The following is a 4,005-nucleotide window of genomic DNA, read 5'->3' on the forward strand; positions in this document are numbered from 1 at the left end:
TATTACTTAACCAGTTCATCAGTTCATCAGTTTTACAATTACTCTAAACAATCTTCATAAACAATGCAACGCACACATTTTTTTTCTAAAATAAAGGATGATTTTTATTTTGACTATTTTCAATCAACTAGCGCAGCATATTTTTAACATTATGTTGGGTAGTTTGTTTTTTGAACTAAGTAAAGAAATTAATAATTATGTTTTTAGTATTATTTAATTATTTAATTATTCGATGGTGATAATATATTGAAAATTTCCTGTAATAATTTGTTAAAGCTTTCTAAATTAAAAATAGGAATTAAATCTATAGAAAATTGTACTCTTACGACCAAATTTCTATAAAGTCTGGAATGATTATAATCATATTACTTTTATTGGAAAAAGTATCAATTCACATGAATTAAACAATTAAAAAATCGTTGCAAAGTACTAAAACAGGTGTTCAGACTTTGAAATAGGTGCCACTAAAAAATTCCAGTCACTGTTTCAAAATTCCTTGACAACCAAATTTTGCCAGCTTTTTTCACAATTCCATGACTTCCAGGTCTTATAGCAAACCTGACTTGGACATAATAAAATTAATAAAGACACGTATTATGGAGGCTAAATTTGATTTCATTTATTATTTTAGGTTCAGGAAATGGAGCAGACTCTTCCAAATACTTGTAAAGCCTCCTTTAATGATCCGCATCGCCTTCATGAATTTAACCTGATGATTGTTCCTGATGAAGGTTATTGGTGCGGCGGTCGCTTCTACTTTCAAATATTTATACCTGAAGAATACAACATGATAGTATGTAACTCTTCACTCAGATCTTTTAAACGACTCTTTTTTTTATCTTTTGCATTAACAGAATTCACACTATTTACCCCATTATCCCCTCCTTTTCCAAAGACACCTTCCCTCTACTATTATATTTTTGGTTCACATTTCATCTTTCTTGGTTAGAAATTTTACTGTTTGGTTGAAAATTTAATTATTTTATTGAAAATTCAACTATTTTGTTGAAAAGTAATATTTTTTTGGTCGAAAATTCAACTCTTTTGTAAAAATTGATATTCTGGATTAAAAATTAATCTTTTTTATTTAAAACTTCAGCTATCTTGGTAGAAAATTGAACAATTTGGTTGCATCTTTTTCCGTTTTTCACTGAAAAATCTTTCTTGGTTGGAAATTAAACTCGTTTGTCGAGAATTTGTTTTTTTGAATGGATTTTTTTAAAAATTCGTCTTTTTATGTAGAAAGTTCAGATGTTTTAATAGAAAAATCATCTTTTATAGTTGAAAATGCAAAATGATTTTTTTATTTTGAAAAATTATTTGAAATTTGAATTATGTTAAAAGATATTTAGATGTTATAGAATACTTGAAATAATTATTTTAAATTTTTAAAAATTTGAAACATCTACATTTTTTAAGACTAAAAAAAATTTTGAAGCTTTTTAACGATACATAAACGATTTAAAATTAAAATAATTCAAGTTATAGTGCAAAAATGGTTATATAATTAAAATTTTGTAATTTATTGATTGATTTTCAATTTAGAGGATTGAAAACGGTAACATGGATCTATATTTTTGAGCTGAATCTGAATCTTCGAACTCTACAATTGACAAAAGTTGAAAATTCTAAATTTTTCAATTGAAATGTATTTAATTTAGAATTGTTAATTGAAAAGTGTCAGTACTTTCCATTTTATAGGTATAAGTTATTAAGCATTTGAATACGAAGTTTTCAATTGAAAAAACTTTAAAATTTTAATTTTAAAATTTAAGAGTTCCACCTTGGTTGCTTTAATTTGCAGTTCATTTTTTATTAATTCAAATAGAAAAATTGTTAACTTTAGAGTTCGAATTTTTAAATTTAATTGACCGTGAAAAATGTATTATAATTTTTATTTTGCAGCCTCCTAAAGTAAAATGTTTAACAAAACTGTGGCATCCAAACATCAATGAAGACGGAGATGTTTGTCTTTCGATACTCAGGCAAAATAGTTTAGATGGATTAGGCTGGGCCCCAACACGAAAACTGAAAGATGTAGTTTGGGGTTTAAATTCATTATTTACCGTAAGTTCTTCGAAAAAAGATATTAGAACTAGAATTTCCTAACGATTATCAATATTTAAAATTAGTTTCCTTTTGCAGGATCTTCTAAATTTCGACGATCCTCTGAATAAAGAAGCAGCCGAATTATTCATTAAGGATAAGGAAGCATTTAGAGTGAAGGTGAAGGAATATCTGATTCAATATGCGAAGAGATGATCGGAATCGTGAATAAGAATTAATTATGTGGAAAAATTTGTATATTTATTGACGAAGTCATTTTTTCGAAACCTTAAATTCTGACAATTCGCTTTTAAGTTTTCATCAGGGATTATATACTCTCTCTCACCGCGTTTTAATGAAGAAACTGCTCTGTTCCATGTGAATTATTGCCAAGTTTTAATTGTCCGAGTACTGAAACTAGATATTGTACTTTCCATGTGAATTCAAATAACAATCGTGTTATAAAAATTTTTTCTCTATTATCAGATCAGCACAATAACATTATTGTTGCGGAAAATATTTAGGATTGATGGGATAAAGGAAATTTGTAAATAAAGAAAGTATTTAATAATAAAGTGTCTGTCTGAAGAATTTTGGATGTATACTTAGGGGTCGTCTATAAATTACGTTACAACAAAAAAATTGTTCTGCAAAGGCACAGTTCGATAATAACTTCAGGCCTCTGGAAATTATGGATAAATTGGACTTCATAAACTGAGGATAAATTCGTTTTTTATGGTTAAAATTCAATTTTTTTAGACTTGAATATAACTATTCCATTTTGGGTTAAAATTTATAATTTTTTTAGTTGAAAATTCATGTATCTTTTGCAGTTTAAATTTATGTATCTTTTTGAAAATTCGCCCTTTTTTGTTCGAAAATTAACCTTATAGGTTGGATTTATTTTGCTAAAGTTCCTCCTTTTTTAAAATTAATTTTGTTTAAATTTTTATTGTTTTATTTAAAACTAGTTTTTTTTTTGTAAAAATTGATTTTTTAATCTTAAAACCTAACTCATTTCTGGTGGAAAATTGATCTTCTCTAGTGAAAAATTAACGTTTTTTTTATGTAAATTCGTCTTTCTTGGTAGAAAATTAATTCTCATGGTTAAAAATGTATCTTTTTGATCTAACCTGCAATGATCTGGTTCAAAATTTTTTTTTTTTTTCAATTCATCATTAGAGTTGAATATTCTTCTTTCTTGAATAGAACTATTTTTGAAATTTACTTTTTTTGTAGTAGTAGAATATTAATCTTCTTGATGAAAAATTCATCTTTTTGGTTAGCAATTCTTTTCTTTGGTGGAAAATTTCAATTGTTTATTGAAAATTCTTTCTTTTTTTTCATGGTTAAAAATGATTTTTTTAACTGTAAATATTCTTCTATTTTGAGTTGAAATTTTATTCTTTTTAGTTTAAAATTCACGTATTTTGTTGAAAATTCGCCATTTTTGTGGAAAAAGTATCTCCTGGTTTGAAAATTCTTCTTTTTTTTTGTTAAAGATTCATTTTTGTTGAAAACTAATTTTTTGGTTAACAAATGAAATATTTTTTCTGGAAATAGGGTTTTTTGTAAAAAAATTAATTTTTTGTTCTGAAAATATGATTATTTCATTCAAGGTTTAAAATTTATTTTTTTTTTAGCTGAAAATTCATCTACATATTTTGATGAATGTTCGCGATCTTGCTAGAAAATCAATCCTCATTGTTGACAATTCATCGTTTTGATCAAAACTTCAACTGTTTTTCTTGGAAATATATGGTAAAATTACAAAAATTACTTAGAAATTCCGGAACTTTTTGGTATTATTATTATTATTACACCATTAAGCCATTTCTCTTTCGAGGTAGGCGTGATTCACTCGGCAGGGGAAAGGAGTAGTGTGTGGAAGGGATAGAGATTTTTCAGATTGATCCAGAATTCTCTCACTATTTAAGTAAATAACACGTTCGTTCCGCA

General features: G+C 26.3%; 1 protein-coding gene across 1 annotated transcript in view; it reads left to right on the top strand.

Moving 5' to 3' along the window:
• Positions 1–2,630, top strand: part of LOC117180528 (NEDD8-conjugating enzyme UBE2F-like) — a 13,931-nt gene extending 11,301 nt beyond the window's left edge. Inside the window, exons 2-4 of the mRNA XM_033373026.1 lie at positions 632–793; positions 1,906–2,067; positions 2,146–2,630. Coding sequence (XP_033228917.1) covers positions 632–793; positions 1,906–2,067; positions 2,146–2,262 — 441 coding nt within the window. The 3' untranslated portion in view covers positions 2,263–2,630. The remainder of the gene's footprint in view (positions 1–631; positions 794–1,905; positions 2,068–2,145) is intronic.
• Positions 2,631–4,005: the final 1,375 nt, after the last annotated feature.

The sequence above is a fragment of the Belonocnema kinseyi genome, chromosome 9, assembly GCF_010883055.1.
Source record: "Belonocnema kinseyi isolate 2016_QV_RU_SX_M_011 chromosome 9, B_treatae_v1, whole genome shotgun sequence".
Lineage (NCBI taxonomy): Eukaryota > Metazoa > Arthropoda > Insecta > Hymenoptera > Cynipidae > Belonocnema > Belonocnema kinseyi.